The sequence below is a fragment of the Triticum urartu genome, chromosome 7 (assembly GCF_003073215.2).
Source record: "Triticum urartu cultivar G1812 chromosome 7, Tu2.1, whole genome shotgun sequence".
In the NCBI taxonomy this organism is placed as follows: domain Eukaryota; kingdom Viridiplantae; phylum Streptophyta; class Magnoliopsida; order Poales; family Poaceae; genus Triticum; species Triticum urartu.
The window spans coordinates 145,170,928-145,187,902 of record NC_053028.1 but is presented as its reverse complement, the minus strand read 5'-3'; the positions used below and the strand labels follow the sequence as shown (position 1 = coordinate 145,187,902).

The window sequence follows — 16,975 nt, the reverse complement described above, 5'->3', positions numbered from 1 at the left end:
TCCCCCATTGATCATGTTGACCTAGGTTTTTCTCGTGGAATTTTTGTTGTGGAATAAACAAAGAATAGGCATTGAAATATGTGAAGATGAACTCAACAAAATCTTCACAACCCTTTGATCCCCTTGTAATAGTGTGCGATCCCTATCACTCAAGAAAAAAAGCTACTCTTTATCTTTGGTTGTCGCACACGGCTTGACCCTAGTCATTTTGGTGGGTTGATGGTCCACAATATAACAACACAAAGGGAACTAAATAATGTAGAATCACTTGGCAAACATATTCGTGCTTTATAAATGTGTCGCATCAATATCAAAAGAATATTAAGGGCACAATTTCACTTTCAACTAGTGAACCTATGAACCCCTATCTTTTACTCCTAAAAACAACCACCACTTTACTTTTAAATGCACTTCTATTTTATACAATTAATTATTTCAGAAACACAAAAACATTTTTAGACATACAATACACCGATAACTTGTTGCAACTAATAAAGCTAGTGAGACTGACAACCTAGTAAGAATTGTTGGGCACAAGTTTCTAATTGTGTTGGAGGGCTGATCCTTGAACTTGGGCAAGTTGATTCAACGGATTGATACCCTCATTTCTCACTGCGGGGAAACTCGCCACTTACTTCAAATCTTTCACCTGCCCCCCCCCCCCAAAAATTAGGGGCTCGAACCTAGGTATATCATGTGCTTCCATGTGTGATAATTGGAGCAACAAGCAGGCGCCAATAAATTTTTGACCTAGACCTTTGTGGTTCATTTGGCACAGATTTTGTGTCTTATGATGTTGTCCCTATCGGGGAATTTTTGCCAGGTCCTAGCATCCTTACTAGAATGACTACGTGAATTTGTAATCACGTGAACATCACGTTAGGGTACTAGTGGATCTAGAACCCGAGAAAATGGGGGCACATGATATACCCAGGTTCAGGCCCCTAACATGGGTAAAATACCTACTTCCTACCATGTTCTTTTTCATATATGTGAAGAATATATTGGATTCCAATATCAAGGGGTATCTGGTTAGTTGTGGTAGACTTTTATGGGAAGCATCGTAATCTCTACATGGTGCAAATTCCTAACTATGCGAAAGGTGGAGGCCCCTTCTACATTGTCTGTGTTGCCCTTATATATCACCGTTACATAGAACTCCATGGTTGTATGTTAGGAGTATAGCGGTAGGATTTGAGACTTGTTTTTGTACCCGGCATGTTCAGTTCTTCCTACCTGAGCTTCGGGGTTCCCTTGTTTGTTGCGTGAAATATGGAAAGTGTCCTTCATGGTCGGTGGCGCTTCTCCTCGGGTGCTATGGCATGTACCCGTGCCAAGTAGGGTCCATTGATACGATGTTTGCCTTAGATAATTTCACTCATCGTCTACAACATCCGAACCTCCACTAACATGGAGCGCGATTGCGCCAACTATCTAAAACTTCGGATGAATCCTTCTCTATTCACTGTTGTCGGTGTCAAAACCGGCGGATCTCGGGTAGGGGGTCCCGAACTGTGCGTCTAGGCCGGATGGTAACAGGAGGCAAGGGACACGAAGTTTTACCCAGGTTCGGGCCCTCTTGATGGAGGTAAAAACCCTACGTCCTGCTTGATTAATATTGATGATATGGGTAGTACAAGAGTAGATCTACCACGAGATCGGAGAGGCTAAACCCTAGAAGCTAGCCTATGGTATGATTGTTGTTCTGTATGTTGTCCTACGGACTAAAACCCTCCGGTTTATATAGACACCGGAGAGGGTTAGGGTTACACAAAGTCGGTTACAATGGTAGGAGATCTACATATCCGTATCGCCAAGCTTGCCTTCCACGCCAAGGAAAGTCCCTTCCGGACACGGGACGAAGCTTCAATCTTGTATCTTCATAGTCCAGGAGTCCGGCTGAAGGTATAGTTCGGCCATCCGGACACCCCCTAATCCAGGACTCCCTCACGTAGCCCCTGAACCAGGCTTCAATGACAACGAGTCCGGCGCGCAGATTGTCTTCGGCATTGCAAGGCGGGTTCCTCCTCCAAGTACTTCATAGAAGATTTTGAACACAAAGATAGTGTCCGGCTCTGCAAAATAAGTTTCCACATATTGCCATAGAGAGAATAATATTTACACAAATCTAATCTGTTGACGTATTCCGTAGTGTGACACACCACGGCCAAGCCTTTATCCGAATCATTTTATTATCCCACCTCAGCATGTCATGCGAGGCGGTTTCCTTGGCACGTCTTGTTAAAGCAGAGATCGTGTCCCCTTATTCTGGGATTCTCATCAATACGGGCGTGGGTAACCCAACCGCGCCATTGATTACGACGCTTGGAGATAAGCGAGTTTTACCAGGCTGGTGGGGACACGTAGTTGCGTCCACCCATATAAGGGGATAAGGATCCACCTTTTCACCTACGCCTTCTTCCTCCTTTGCCTATCCATTTTCGCACACTCGAGCTCCAGCACCCAAGTCCGCACTCCCCACCTCAACCTTCTCCAGCCATGTCCGGAGCGGGAGGCAAGTGGATGGTCTCCTCCGTCACGGAGGGACACATCAAAAAATTGAGGAAGGCCGGATACTTGTCTAACGACATCGCGTACCGGCTTCCCGAAGAGGGGCAGCTCCTCCCCACCCCAAGGCCCCATGAGAGGGTAGTGTTCCTTCCCCACTTCCTCCGCGGACTAGGCTTTCCTATCCACCCATTCGTCCGAGGACTCATGTTCTACTACGGCCTGGATTTCCATGATCTGGCCCCGAACTTCATCCTCAACATCTCGGCGTTTATCGTCGTGTGCGAGGCTTTCCTCTGCATCCGCCCCCATTCCGGCCTATGGCTCAAGACTTTCAATGTCAAGCCGAAGGTGATGCGTGGCAACCAGGCGGAGTGCGGAGGCGCCATGGTAGGCAAGATGACCAATGTCTTATGGCTCGAGGGCTCCTATGTGGAGACCCTGAAGGGGTGGCAATCGGGGTGGTTTTACATCACCGAGCCGCGCGACCCTGAGTGGGTCGCAGCCCCCGAGTTCTGGTCCGGACCCCCAACGCGGCTCACGTCCTGGAAAGAGACGGGCCTGTCGTGGGGCAGCAAAGGAGAGGTGACTGGACTGCAAACATGCATCCAAACCCTGGTGGACAAGCAGCTCAAGCTTGTCAATGTAGTCCAAGTTATGCTCATCCGTCGGATCCTCCCGTGTCAACAACGAGCCTTCAATCTGTGGGAGTTCAACCCGGCGCAACACCGAACTCTGAGCAGGCTCTTCGACACGACGTACGAGGATGCCTGGAAGGTGCTTTTCAAGGGCGCCGAGGCTCCCGCATCCGCTACCGAGGATCGTGGATTCAGCGCGTAGCGTCACGCTAGCGCGGTAAGTTGTTTGTACCTTTTACAGGGTATTAGTTTTTCATAGTTTAACTCTATGCGGGATCTAAGCTCCCTTACCTTTGACAGGTTTGGCAGGCGAAGTCTGGACAGATCGACTGTCCGGCTCCTTTGCCCGAAGACCCAGCCGATGCCCGCTTGGCGAAGCTGCTGGTTCTGGCACCCCATGTGGTGCCGGAGAAGAAGGCCATGAAGAAGGCCACGGGGACTCGAAAGAGTGCCCGGCGCCAGGAGGTGTCGGGTTCATCATCCGACGACTCCAAGGCGCACTCCTCCCGTGAAGACGAGGAGGAGGAAGAAGAGACCTCTCCCCCCAAGCGGGAGGAGAGAAGAAAAGGAAGGCCGCCCTCACTGGGGAGGCCGAAGGGTCCAAGAAGGGGAGAACCCTTCCCCCGGACTACCCCACCAATGCCGACGACGGCGGAGAGGAGTGGCCGCTCAGGGCCAAGCCCCTGGCGAAATCGTAAGTATCCGGATACCAGAGTAATTCATAGTATTCCTTTATTGCACAACTTTCCCTTATGTCGAATATGATTATGCATCCCACCCAAAGACCGGCTCGACGCGACATCGAGCGGTTCACTGGACTCGTCGGGTGTGAATTCGCTTCCGATGGCCTCCTCCCCCCGCCCTACAGACGACGCCGAAGTGTTGTCCCAACAGGTTCCAAGCCAGGAGGAGGTGGTCCTGGAGGCGCCGCAAGGCGACCTCCCGGACTCCAGGAGTAAAGGGGATAAAAACCCCCAAGGCTCCAAGTCCGGCTCTAGGCCGGACACCGCTCCGGAACCTTCAAAGGTTCCAGAGTCCGGCAGGGGACCTCCTTCCAAGAGGAGCAAGCCCACCGTGCCAGTGACCCCCGTCCAACCGGAGGTGCCGGATAATCTGTTGGAGGTGCTCAAAGGCGCCTCTATCGACGAGGAGCACCGCACCATTATGAGTGCGGTGGTCCAGAAGGTTCAGTCCGCCAAGAGCGGACTGACTGAAGCTTGTACTAGCCTTTTAACAGGCTTTGAGGTAAGTAAAGAATGTGTAAATAATATTACCGCATAGATAGTAGCCCCTGATGCTCTGTTTGGCGTTCGGGAAGAAAAGCCGAATAGAGGATCAAGTAAAATTCGCAGGAGTCTAACAAAAAGGAGTCAATATGCATATGCAGGCTTCTCTGCTGGCGTCCGCCGCACTGATTGCGAAGTGGACACGCTAAAGCAGAACCTCGAGCAGTCCGAGCAAGAGCTCGGGCGTGCCAAGAAGTAGCTCGAGGACAATGAAGGTAAGAAATACCTTGTTTAAGTATATATAAAAAGTGCAATTGCAGAAAATGACAGGATTATCGTGGCTATTGTAGGGGCCACGTCTGAGGTGACGACCCTTAAGCAAGCGCTGGTCGAGGCCGAGAAGAGGGCGGCCACGGAGCGCACCGAGCGGGAGAAGTATGAGGCCCAGGTTGGCAAGGTGCGGCAAGAGCTCCAGGCTCTCATGAAGGAACATGAGAGTTTGGAGCTTGACTCAAAGACGCGAACGTCCGAGCTTGCGATGGCTATTGAAAATGCCAAGTCTGCCAAGGCCGAATCCCAGAAGACCCTCCAGGAGTTGGATGCGGTGAAAAAGATAGCGGCGGGTAAGGCATTCTTTATGCAAAGCAAACACGTAAACGTGAGTTACTTGTTACTTACCCGAATCCGGAGCTCTCCAGGGGCATTCGCAGATCTTCCCCGTAGCGTGTCCGATGCCACCGCATTCTATCGAGCCGAGGAGGGTAGCTCGACAGAGAAGGTGTTCTAGTCCCAGTATGCTGAGGCCGGACACCCCGTGCCCCTGAGCGACCAGCTGAAGCAACTGGTCGAGCTCCACAAGGCGGCCGAACAGGCCATGAAAGGCCTCATTGTTCGGCTGTGGCCTAGAGAGGCTCTGCCTGGGAGCTATTTCAGGCTAGTGCGGCGGCTGGTGGGGGCTTGTCCAAGGCTCGAAGTCATCAAGCGCTCCGTCTGCATTGAAGGTGCACGTAGGGCCCTTGCCCGTGCTAAGGTGCACTGGGGCAAGCTGGATGCTGAGAAGCTTGTGAAGGACGGGCCACCGCCGGGGAAAGAGCATCGCAAGCCCAAGAATTATTATAAGGATGTTCTGAAGGGTGCCTGCCTTGTGGCGGATGAATGTTCCAGGGAAGTAATTTTTTAGTAAAACTCGCTCGTTTTGTCCTGTGCGCTGAAAACTTGTTCATATGCGCTAAGCAATGCTGTTGGAATTTAAAATATTACCTTCTGTGTGGCTGTTTATCAATTCTGAGAGATGGCGAGTCGTCGGCTTCTGCCCCCATGACGCTAGTGCTGGGGTGTTCGGGGATAAACCTGAGCGCTCTTTTTCCCATGTTTGGGTCCTTCGAGGGAGGCGCTCAGCACAACGAACAAGGCAATTGGACTATAATGCATGAACACTCTCACTTAGCCATAGAATTCTATAATTTTAAATTTCGGTGAAGCCCCTGGTATTCGGAAGACCGAGTTCGGGGCGCTATCCATGCCTTGGCCGGACAGAGCCGACTCCTCGCTCTAAGCGGCATAAGTCTTTAGGGACTCGAAAAACCTCTCGAACAGCAACCAGCTCTCGCTTCATCATGACAGTCAGTTTTAGCTTTCTCTACTGAGGTGCTCGACCCATCTCAATTGGGGCACAGTCGCAGTAGTTCTCCTAGTGCTACCTTAGCCGATATAGCGAAACGTAAGGTACCAAAACATAGGAGCCGCGCAAACCCACCTATTGACCCAAGACACGATTCGGAGCCGATGCATATAATTCTATAAGTTCGGGGTGCCGCACTTGTTAAAGTGTTCAGACTTCTCACACCATATTGAGGGGTACTAAAGCCCCTGGCGTATTTTGGCCGTACCAAAGTGTACGGGTGCAACATGTCGTTAAGGAACATATATTTGTAAAAAAAGTAATGCAAAAATAGACAGAAGCTATGCATTGTTTATTAAAAAGGGCTGCGATCAAAGCAAAACGACACAAATAATGTGAGAAGCAAAAGGTTGGACTATTTAACATGTCTGTTCCAGGTGCAGGCTGCGGAATGGTATGCAAAACAGGTATACTGCTAGTGATAGAGACCACCTGGGAGTTCTGTAATGTGGCATGGCTTGTCTGCTTCCCTGGTTCTTGCATCGTTTGTGCGGCAATTGAACTGCCGAACAGGCCTTCCGAAGAATGGAGTCCTGAAAGTAAGAGAAAATTAAAAAATCGGCAGCCCCTGGTGCGGTTTAAGCCGTGTTTCGGGCGTGCCGTGATGGTGCCCCTCCCCCTGTACCCATGGTATTTCTAGAGTATAGTTATGTACGCGAAGTACTAGCGTCGCATTTTTGCGAGGGCTGGGGTTGGGGCCGCGTTGCTACGCCTGCTCGGAACATGCCAGGCGGTCTTGTTGTAGGTTACTCCGGGCGCGCTTGACGGTGTCCGGACATTTGATGGCCGGACTGGAGAACTTCCTGGAGAGGTTGCTTTGTACTTCCGCTGCAAGGGCCGCCGTGTGCTCCTCCGTTCGGAGGGAGCGTTCGGTGTTTCCATTGACCGTAATTACTCCTCGAGGGCCTGGCATCTTGAGCTTAAGGTATGCGTAGTGTGGTACCGCATTGAACTTGGCGAATGCGGTTCGCCCGAGCAGTGCGTGATAGCCACTGCGGAATGGGACTATGTCGAAGATTAACTCCTCGCTTCGGAAATTATCCAGAGATCCGAAGACCACTTCAAGTGTGACTGAACCTGTACAGTTGGCCTCTACACCTGGTATTACGCCTTTAAAGGTCGTTTTGGTGGGCTTAATCCTCGAGGGATCTATGCCCATTTTTCACACTGTATCCTGGTAAAGCAGGTTCAGGCTGCTGCCGCCGTCCATAAGGACTCTAGTGAGATGAAATCCGTCAATAATTGGGTCTGGAACCAATGTGGCGAATCCGCCATGATGGGTGCTAGTGGGATGGTCCCTTCAATCAAAGGTGATCTGGCAGGAGGACCATGGGTTGAACTTTGGGGCGACTGGCTCTACCGCGTATACGTCCCTTAACGCGCGCTTCCGCTCCCTCTTGGGGATGTGGGTTGCGTATATCATGTTCACCGTCCGCACTTGTGGGGGAAAAACCTTCTGTCCACTGTTTTTCGGTGGCCGGGGCTCTTCGTCGTCATCGCTATGTAGCCCCTTGTCGGTATTTTTGGCATTTAACTTGCCTACCTGCTTGAACACCCAACAATCCCTGTTGGTGTGATTGGCCGGCTTTTCGGGGGTGCCATGTATCTGGCACAAGCGGTCGAGTATTCGGTCCAAACTAGACGGGCCCCTAGGATTTCTTTTGAATGGCTTTTTCCGCTGACCGGATTTATAGCCTCTGAATCCGGCATTAACTGTCGTATCCTCAGCATTGTCGCTGTTAATGCGGCGCTTCTGCTTGTTGCGACGCGACCTGCCACTACTGTCCCTGGTATCCGAATTACCAGGGTTCTTGGTCATATTGTTGCTACGAGCAAGCCAGCTGTCTTCTCCCGCGCAAAAGCGGGTCATGAGTGTCGTGAGTGCTGCCATAGATTTCGGCTTTTCCTGTCCAAGGTGCCGGGCAAGCCACTCGTCACGGATATTGTGCTTGAAGGCTGCTAGGGCCTCTGCGTCCGGACAGTCGACTATTTGATTTTTCTTTGTTAGGAACCGTGTCCAGAATTGCCTGGCCGATTCCTCTGGCTGCTGAATTACGTGACTTAGGTCATCGGCGTCTGGTGGTCGCACATAAGTGCCCTGAAAATTGTCGAGGAATGTGGCTTCCAGGTCCTCCCAACAACTGATTGATCCTGTTGGCAAGCTGTTAAGCCAATGCCGAGCTGGTCCTTTAAGCTTGAGTGGGAGGTATTTGATGGCGTGGAGATCATCACCGCGGGCCATGTGGATATGAAGGAGATAATCCTCGATCCATACCGCAGGATCTGTTGTGCCATCATATGATTCGATGTTTACGGGTTTGAAACCCTCGGGGATTTGATGATCCATTACTTCGTCTGTGAAGCATAGTGGGTGTGCGGCGCCTCTATACTGGGCTATATCACGACGTAGCTCCGATGAGCTTTGTCTACTGTGTTCGGCCCTGCCAGATTTGTGTCCGGCGTGACGGTTACCGTCTCGAGTCGTGGGGCGCCCACGTGATCCGTAGATCGATCTTGTTTGCCTTGCCTTGTGCTCCAACATATCTCGCAGGTCAGGCGCATTTTCCCGTGCCTTGGTACAGGGTGCGGCTTGAGTGGAGGGCCGAGAGGCCTCTCTGTCGCGGCCATGAGGTGGTCGGTCGGCCGTATCAAGTGCTGGTGATGTAGGTTTAAGTGCTTCCTCCTCTAATCGGGGTAGCAACCTGTGCTTTGGTTAGCTCTTGGAGGGGCGTTTGAGTTTATGCTCTTCGGCCGCAAGGACTTCAGTCCATCTGTCAACTAGCAAATCTTGATCAGCTCTAAGGTGTTGCTGTTTTTTCTTGAGGCTTCTTGCCGTGGCCATAAGCCTGCGTTGAAAACGCTCTTACTCGACGGGATCCTCTGGCACGACGAATTCGTCGTCGTCGAGGCTTGCCTTGTCTTCGGAGGGAGGCATATAGTTATCGTCCTCGACCTCTCTGTCTGCCGCTCTCTCATGAGGGCTGATTTCTCCATCCTCCTGTGCTGAATCTTGCTGGAGGGGGTTTTCTTCGGCACTCTCCGGAGTACTATTATCTCCCGTGCTGGAATCACCGTATTTCCTTTGGCGGGATTTTGAGCGGCGCCGCTGACGCCGGCGCTTAGGCTGTTTCTTGGAGGGGTCATCCTCCGTTGTTCCATCGCCATCTCCTTCTTTTGGGGTGTCCACCATGTATATGTCATATGACGAGGTGGCTTTCCAGGGCCCAATAGGCGCTGGTTCTTCATCGTCTCCTTCATCGGCGTCCATACCGTCGATGTCTTCGGAGTCGAAGTCGAGCATGTCGGTTAAATCGTCGACAGTGGCTACAAAGTGGGTGGTGGGTGGGCTTTGAATTTCTTCATCGTCCGCATCCCAACCTTGCTGACCGTAATCCGGCCAGGGCTCTCCTGATAAAGAGAGAGACTTTAGTGTCTTCAAAATATCGCCGAAAGGCGAGTGCTGAAAGATGTCCGCGGCAGTAAACTCCATGATCGGCACCCAATCGGATTCGATCGGCAGGGGCATGGAAGGTTCGGAGTCCGGAGAGGAGTCCAGCTCCTTGGAGTCACGAGTCTCGCGGAGTGCGGGGCTGGTGTTCGGCTCGATCGCTGTTGGGATCGCAGCCCCCGAGGCGGCGTCCAACCGCCCATCCTCGATCGGCGCAGTTGGCTCCGAATTAAGGGTCGAAGCCGATGCGGGTGCGGCCTCCAGGGCACTGTTCGGCGGCAGACCTAGATCATGCTCGTCGTGACAGTGCGGCACGCTCGGCAGTGGCTCGAATCCGTCGAAGATCAAGTCCCCGCGGATGTCAGCCGTGTAGTTTAAACTTCCAAATCTGACCTGACGGCCAGGGGCATAGCTTTTGATCTGCTCCAGATGGCCAAGTGAATTGGCCCGCAGTGCGAAGCCGCCGAAGACGAAGATCTGTCTGGGGAGGAAGGTCTCACCCTGGACTGCATCACTATTGATGATCGTAGGAGCCATCAAGCCTGACGGCGACGACACAGAGGAACTCCCAATGAAACCACCAATGTCGGTGTCAAAATCGGCGGATCTCGGGTAGGGGGTCCCGAACTGTGCATCTAGGCCGGATGGTAACAGGAGGCAAGGGACACGAAGTTTTACCCAGGTTCGGGCCCTCTTGATGGAGGTAAAACCCTACGTCCTGCTTGATTAATATTGATGATATGGGTAGTACAAGAGTAGATCTACCACGAGATCGGAGAGGCTAAACCCTAGAAGCTAGCCTATGGTATGATTGTTGTTCTGTATGTTGTCCTACGGACTAAAACCCTCCGGTTTATATAGACACCGGAGAGGGTTAGGGTTACACAAAGTCGGTTACAATGGTAGGAGATCTACATATCCGTATCGCCAAGCTTGCCTTCCACGCCAAGGAAAGTCCCTTCCGGACACGGGACGAAGTCTTCAATCTTGTATCTTCATAGTCCAGGAGTCCAGCTGAAGGTATAGTCCGGCCATCCGGACACCCCCTAATCCAGGACTCCCTCAACTATCATGCAAGTTTTCTTCTGACCTAATAATTTCTAGAGTTGCATGTGAATTTTAGGAGTTAAAATTGGCCATCAACTCAAGAATCTGTCTAGTTTCTCTTGTTATAATGTATTCTTCCTGCTAGACTCCAAATGATCATACGCACATGAGCATGCTTCCCTTTTCGCACATGCATGTTGCATGCTCTTCTCTTCAGGCGACCACACAACATCAGTTGCCCCATCACGTTGTTGCTCCTTGCTTCCCCTCTCCCCAACCCTTCTCCATTGTCGTGGTTGGAGAACCCACGCGAGCTCATTGCACTGCCATGACATGTAGGGTGGGGCTCAAATCCGAAGTCATCGTGCTAACCCCTTGGCAGATGATCCACAAAGGGGGATGGGTCTGGGGTCGTCGGAATGGCATTTGTGTTTTGCAGCGAAAGCATGGGTGACATGTTGCGATGACTCTGAATGCATGCCTGAAAAGTTGCATTCATGCTGCAACCATTCTTCTAATGCTGCTAACTTTGCTCTCTATACTGCAGTGCGCAATGTGGTTCATCAACGATTTCTGCCATAGCTATTGGGATTTTTTTGGTGGGGAAATATTCTTGTGTTACTCAAAAATTAGGTATTACAACCACTCCAGGTGATACTGAAGACGTCCTCTGGACTGGAACCAAGCCAAACAGTAGTTCGACCATGCAATCTAGCAAAGTTAGCCATATAATGACTAGCCCTATTTTGGTATGTCTGATGTGTGCAATACAAGAACTATGTTCCTTCATGCTTCTCTTTAATTTATTTATAAGAAAAACATATCTCGATCTGTTGTTATCATTGTTTACCACCACAGAAACACCTCCAAACAATCAGACTCAACATCTATCAGGCGGTTACTCCATTGTAAGGCCGGCGCGAAACCTTTGAGAAGTTACTCAACCATTGGGGATTTTTGTACATACAATAAAAAAATTACATTGGGTGTTCCAAATGATATAAGACTTTTTTCTTCACGATTCCACAGACCAAAAAAAATGCCACGCCGATGTTGTCAACGTACAGAAGTTATTGTGTAGGTGAGAATTATGTTGCAATGGCCAGACAATCTAGATTTCAAGAGGGAGGTGGCCGATGCGGACGCCTGTCACTCTCTAGCACTAGACTATTTTTGTTAGACAATGCTGCTAAGCTTTACTGATCCAAAATGTTCATCGTTTGCAGTCATTTGATCAACAAGGTCACCGTCAGGCAGTGCCCATACGCACCGGCTCATGTTGTAGTTCATCACTGGCCTAAATGGAAAAGGTTTGCAGGAGAGAAGATAAAACAGGGCGCGTGAAAGTGGTTCGGCCACTGAGCTACCCCTCGCAGGTTGGGCCGAAAGGCTTTGAAACAAGTTGCCACGATGGCCTTTGAGGCAGGTTGTTGATTGGGCCTATGGGCCTTTGAGAAACGACAAAGTTCTCTTGACAGAAAACTGCTCTCTGTTTTGAGAGAGAGAGAGAGAAAGGAATTCAAAATAGAGGAGTGTGTTTAAAGAGAGAGAAATAATTATGCTGGAGACCCCGAGTCTCTATGCGGGAGGGTGCTGCGGGCTAAATATTTTCCTGACGGGAAGCTTCTGGACGTTGTTCCCGCCCCTGGCATATCGTACTCTTGGCGCAGCATCCTAAAAGGGGTGGACTTATTAAAGGAAGGGATTATCTGGAGAGTGGGGGATGGGACTAACATCAAGGTGTGGGAGGATCCTTGGATCCCCGAGGGCGATACAAGGAGGCCTAGATCTCTCCCTGGGCGCTCCCCAATCACTGTTGTAGCAGATTTGCTCAATCCAATCACCGGGGGCTGGGACGAGGCGTTGGTCCGTGATCTCTTTCAGGAAGAAGACGCAAAGGCCATTCTCTCCATTAGCATCTGCGAAGGGATGGAGGATAATTTTGCTTAGCACTTTGATCAACGTGGCATCTTCTTTGTCAAATCTGCTTATAAGATTGGGGTTATGCTGCGCGATAGAAGGCTGGGAAGAGATGCTGCAAGCTCTAAGGAAAATTTTGCTAACAGCACTGTCAAATTTGATTGGAAGCATGTCTGGTCCCTGAAGGCCACCAGCAAAGTAAAGATGTTTGTGTGGGGCCTTGCCCACAATAGTCTGGCTAACCGCATGAAAATTCAAAAGCTGGGCGTGGACTTGAACACTAGATGCCCTGTTTGCCATAGGTTAAATGAAGATGGAGGGCACACCTTCCTGAAGTGCAAGAAAGCTAAAGGATGCTGGAACATTTTGGCTTTGGGAGAGACCAGAGAAAAACTCATGCTCTGCAATTCAGCCCACTCCATGCTTCAGGAGCTGTGAAGGTGTGATGAAGACACGCAGCTGAAGGTCGTGACCTTTATGTAGGAATGGTGGAATGTTCGCAACAAGGCCAATGCTGGTGAGGTGACTCCAAAGCCTCAAGCGGTTTGTCACCGGGTGGAGAAGATGCTGATTGAGTCCCTGGGCTTGCGAAAGCTAAACAAGCCTCTTAAGCCACCGGGCATTCACAAATGGAGCAAGCCTCCAATGCATTATGTGAAGGTTAATTTCGACGGTGCCTTTGATGAAAATACATGTGCAGGAGGCTGGGGCTATGTGGTCCGTGATCAGGCTAGCGAATTCATCGCTGCTGGTGCGGGCAAGCCTGTGAACCTGAAATGTGCTTTGCAATCTGAATCTGTAGCCTGCCTTGCTGCCATTGATAGGGCGATTAGGATTGGGGCAAATCGAATCATCTTCGAGTCTGATTCCTCAACTCTTATACAAGCTTTGAAGAGCAACGAATATGACAAGGCAACCATTGGTGTGTTGGTGAAGGAAGCTAGAAGCGTATGCATTCTAAACTTTGATTCATATGCTTTTTCTTTTAGTCGACGCACTTGTAACTCTGTAGCTCATAAGCTTGTCAAGCTGAGCGTTCATTCTGGGTCTGATGACTCCTTTTGGGAGGCCTCTGCCTCCAATTGCATTGTAAAACTGCAAGCCAGTGATATTGCTGTGCTTGAAGTTTAATGGAATTTCCATTTTCCCGTCAAAAAAAGAGAGAGAAAGAATGAAGGAGTTCGAGAGAGAGAGAGAGAGAGAGAGAGGGGCTCGCCAGCCATAAAGTAAAGCAGCTTTAGCAAACAAAGACCAAGACGCAAAACCCAGAACCCAAGCTCCCCACCTGCTCCGCTCCTCCCCTCTCCTCTCGCCGACTCACCTTCCTCGATCCACCGCGCCGGCCCATCCCAGCGCCGCGCCAGCGCCAGCGCCACCATGATGAGGTGGTGGTGGGCGGGGGCGTTCGGCGCCTTCAAGAAGCGCCGGGCCAGCAGCCGCGCCCGCGCCGCCGCGGAGGCGCCCCAGAACAACGTGGCCCTCGTCGTCGGCTCCACCGGCATCGTCGGCGCCGCGCTCCTCGACATCCTCCCGCTCCGCGACACGCCGGGGGGCCCGTGGAAGGTCTACGCGCTCTCCCGCCGCCCGCTCCCGCCGTGGTCCGCGCCCCTCCCGCCCGACGTCTTCCACCACCACCTCGACCTCGCCGACGCCGCCGCCGTCGCCGACACCCTCGCGCCCCTCACCGACGTCACCCACCTCTTCTACGTCGCCTGGGACCCCCGCCCGACGCACGGGGAGGGCCGCGAGGCCAACGGCGCCATGCTCCGCAACGTCCTCTCCGCGCTCGTCCCCAACTGCCCCGGCCTGCTCCACGTCTGCCTCCAGACCGGCCGCAAGCACTACGTCGACCCGTTCGAGCCCCTCACCCACGTGCCCCTCGCGCTCCGCCCCTACTCCGAGGACCTCCCGCGCCTCGACTACCCCGACCTGGAGGACGTCCTCCTCGACGGGCTCGCCAGCAACAACCGCGTCACCTGGTCCGTGCACCGCCCCACCACCATCTTCGGCTTCTCCCCGCGGAGCGCAAGAAACGTCCTCGCCAGCCTCTGCGTCTACGCTGCCATCTGCGGCAAGGAGGGCCTCGTGCTGCGCTGGCCAGGATCCCGCGTCGCCTGGGAGGGCTTCAGCGACGCCTCCGACGCGGAGCTCGTCGCCGAGCACGCACTCTGGGCGGCCATGGAGCCCAATGGCAAGAACGAACCCTTCAACTGCAGCAACGGGGACCTCTTCAAGTGGCAGCAGCTATGGCCGATCCTCGCCAACCAGTTCGGTGTGGCGTGGACGGGATACGAGGGGGAGGACCAGCGCTTCATGCTGGAGGAGGCCATGGCCGGGAAGGAGGGCGTGTGGGCGGAGATCGTCAACGACAACGGGCTCGTGGAGACCGAGCTCAACGACATCACCAACTGGTTCTGCGTCGACGCCATGGTCAACGTGGAGCGGGAGAACATCGACACCATGAACAAGAGCAAGGAGTATGGATTCTTCGGGTTCCGGAACACGTTGAGGTCCTTCAATACCTGGATCAACAAGATGAAGGTTGACAAGATTGTCCCCTGATGCATGCCTCTGTTTTACCTGCCAGTCGCGGCTTAGAACTTCACATCATGCTATTATCTCATCATCTTGCGACATTGTCCAGTTTACGTGCATCGAATTTTACCTGATACTAGTAGCATATTAGCATGGACAGAGTGTTATGTCGTTTCGACAAGGTACTGAATGAACATCTAGTTACTCTGCGTTTTAAGCTTTGAATCATCAGTACGTTGATCATTTGGCTTGTACCTGTGAGAAATGTTTTGTTGATCACTTTCGCTCAATGGATATGATCTGGTAGTAACCATCTTTCATGCATTATGCATATTATTGTCAGGTTGGAGCTGTGTTGAATGTTTTTGTTGTTTTGGCATCAACACTTGGCTTTAATTTAAGTAGTTGCATTGCATGCAGATCAAGTATTCGGAATTAGTGATCTATTGTAGTGATTAGCTCCATTTGTGATGCCAAAATTAGGATCCAGTCTTGCTATTATCTGATCATCTTGCGACATTGTCCAGTTTACGTGCATTGAATTCTACTTGATACTAGCATATTAGCATGGATTGTTATGTTCGTTTCGACAAGGTACTGAACTGAATGGACATCTAGTTACTCGGCATTGGGCAAGTGTTCCCTGAAAGTGTTTTAAACTTTGAATCATCAAATGAGCAATGTTTTGTTGGTCGCTTTTGTTCAATGGATATGATCTGGTAGTTAACCATCTATGTTTACCCTTTCATGCATATTCCTGTTAGGTTGGAGCTGTTTTTTTTTTTGGCATCAACACTTGGCTTTAATTTAAGTACTTGCATTGCATGCAGGTAAAGTATTCTGAATTAGTAATCTATTGTGATGATTAACTTCATTTGTGATGCCTAAATTAGGATCCAATCTTGCACTAAATTCATGTAAAATTCTGGTCAGATTTATTTCAGCTCTCTTTCAGACTGAGAGTGTTTACCTCCAGTCAAGTGTAGATTATGATCTAGTACAAGTCGAGTTCATTCCAGTACTAGTCTATTACAAATTGAAAACATTAAGTTCCGGAGAGTTCAATTGATTAAGTTTGCATCCTGGTGATTGTTAGTACTAGTATTCTGCAGTCTGCATATATGGCCTATTCTGTTGGACTTTCATGTCTGGTTCTGGATTATGATTTGTCGGCAAAGTGGTAGTAGATATTTTGCTTGTTTGCAGTTAGCACCGGTGTTTTCGCATCAACACTTGGCTTTAACTTAAGTAGTTGCATGCAGGTAGAGAATTCTTAATTAGTGATCTATCGTGATGACTAACTTCATTTGTAATATACCAAAGTTAGGATCCAATCTTGCATCAAATTCATGTAAACCTCTGGTTAGATTTATTTCAGCTCTCTTTCACAGTGAGAGCATTTACCATCAGTCAATTGTAGATTATAATCCAGTACAAGTCGATTTCATTCCAATACTAGTCCATTAGAAACTGAAAACATTAAGTTCCGAAGAGTTCAGTTGATTAAGTTTGCATCCTGACGATTGTTACATGCATTGAATTTTACTTGATAGCATATTAGCATGGAGTATTATGTTCGCTTCGACAAGGTACTGAATGAACATCTAGTTACTCGGCATTTGGCAAGTGTTCACTGAAAGTGTTTTAAGCGTTGAATCATCAAGTGAGCAATGTTTTGTTGATCGCTTTTGCTCAATGGATATGATCTGGTAGTTAACCATGCATCTATATATGTTACCCTTTCATGCATATTCTTGTCAAGTTGGAGTTGTGTTGAATGTTTCTGTTGTTTTGGCATCAACACTTGGCTTTACTTTAAGTAGTTGCATCCAGGTAGAGAATTCTGAATTAGTAATCTATCAGAATGATTAACTTGATTTGTGATGCCAAAATTAGTATCCAATCTTGCATCAAATTCATGTAAAACTCTGGTCAGATTTATTTCAGCTTTCTTTCAGAGTGAGAGCGTTTA

The 16,975-nt window shown here is 50.3% G+C and overlaps 1 protein-coding gene across 1 annotated transcript; it reads left to right on the top strand.

The window, feature by feature from the left end:
• The first annotated feature begins 13,691 nt into the window (after positions 1 to 13,691).
• LOC125522107 ((S)-8-oxocitronellyl enol synthase ISY1-like) lies at positions 13,692 to 15,363 on the top strand. Its single transcript, XM_048687182.1, has one exon. The coding sequence runs from the start codon at positions 13,846 to 13,848 to the stop codon at positions 15,028 to 15,030; it is 1,185 nt and encodes a 394-aa protein (XP_048543139.1). The 5' UTR covers positions 13,692 to 13,845; the 3' UTR covers positions 15,031 to 15,363.
• Positions 15,364 to 16,975: the final 1,612 nt, after the last annotated feature.

Bases quoted from the DNA above. Each gene is read 5' to 3' on its own strand.
- LOC125522107 (XM_048687182.1), top strand. From the start codon at position 13,846: ATGATGAGGTGGTGGTGGGCGGGGGCGTTCGGCGCCTTCAAGAAGCGC.